Genomic DNA, 252 nt, shown 5'->3' with positions numbered 1-252 from the left:
GTGCTGCTGTGGAGTGAAGAAATCCTCATGGTCTTTCTTGCCAGCCTCATAGCCATGTTTGCCCTTGGAGCGGCAGTAGCGGGCCATGACTACCACCAGGATGAGGAGGATGACGGTCATGATGCCAGCCACCACGCCAATGACAATGCTAAGCCTCTGTTTGCTCAGCTCATAGCTGGGGTCACCAGCAATGTCCTGGGCCAGGGGCGTGTGGAGGCTGCGGGCCACCTGGCTCTCCACCACGGTGGCGTT

At 59.1% G+C, this 252-nt stretch overlaps 1 protein-coding gene across 1 annotated transcript in view; it reads right to left on the bottom strand.

Moving 5' to 3' along the window:
* Positions 1-3: 3 nt before the first annotated feature.
* LOC104278964 (protocadherin-7-like) overlaps positions 4-252 on the bottom strand; it is a gene marked incomplete at both ends in the record, with an annotated part of 1,419 nt that continues 1,170 nt past the window's right edge. The window contains 1 exon segment of the mRNA XM_009876097.1: positions 4-251. Within this exon segment, the coding sequence (XP_009874399.1) occupies positions 4-251 (248 nt within the window).

Source organism: Apaloderma vittatum, unplaced genomic scaffold (genome assembly GCF_000703405.1).
Source record: "Apaloderma vittatum isolate BGI_N311 unplaced genomic scaffold, ASM70340v1 scaffold30109, whole genome shotgun sequence".
NCBI classification, from domain to species: domain Eukaryota; kingdom Metazoa; phylum Chordata; class Aves; order Trogoniformes; family Trogonidae; genus Apaloderma; species Apaloderma vittatum.
The sequence above is the reverse complement of the archived record's forward strand: the minus strand, read 5'-3'. Positions and strand labels throughout refer to the sequence as shown.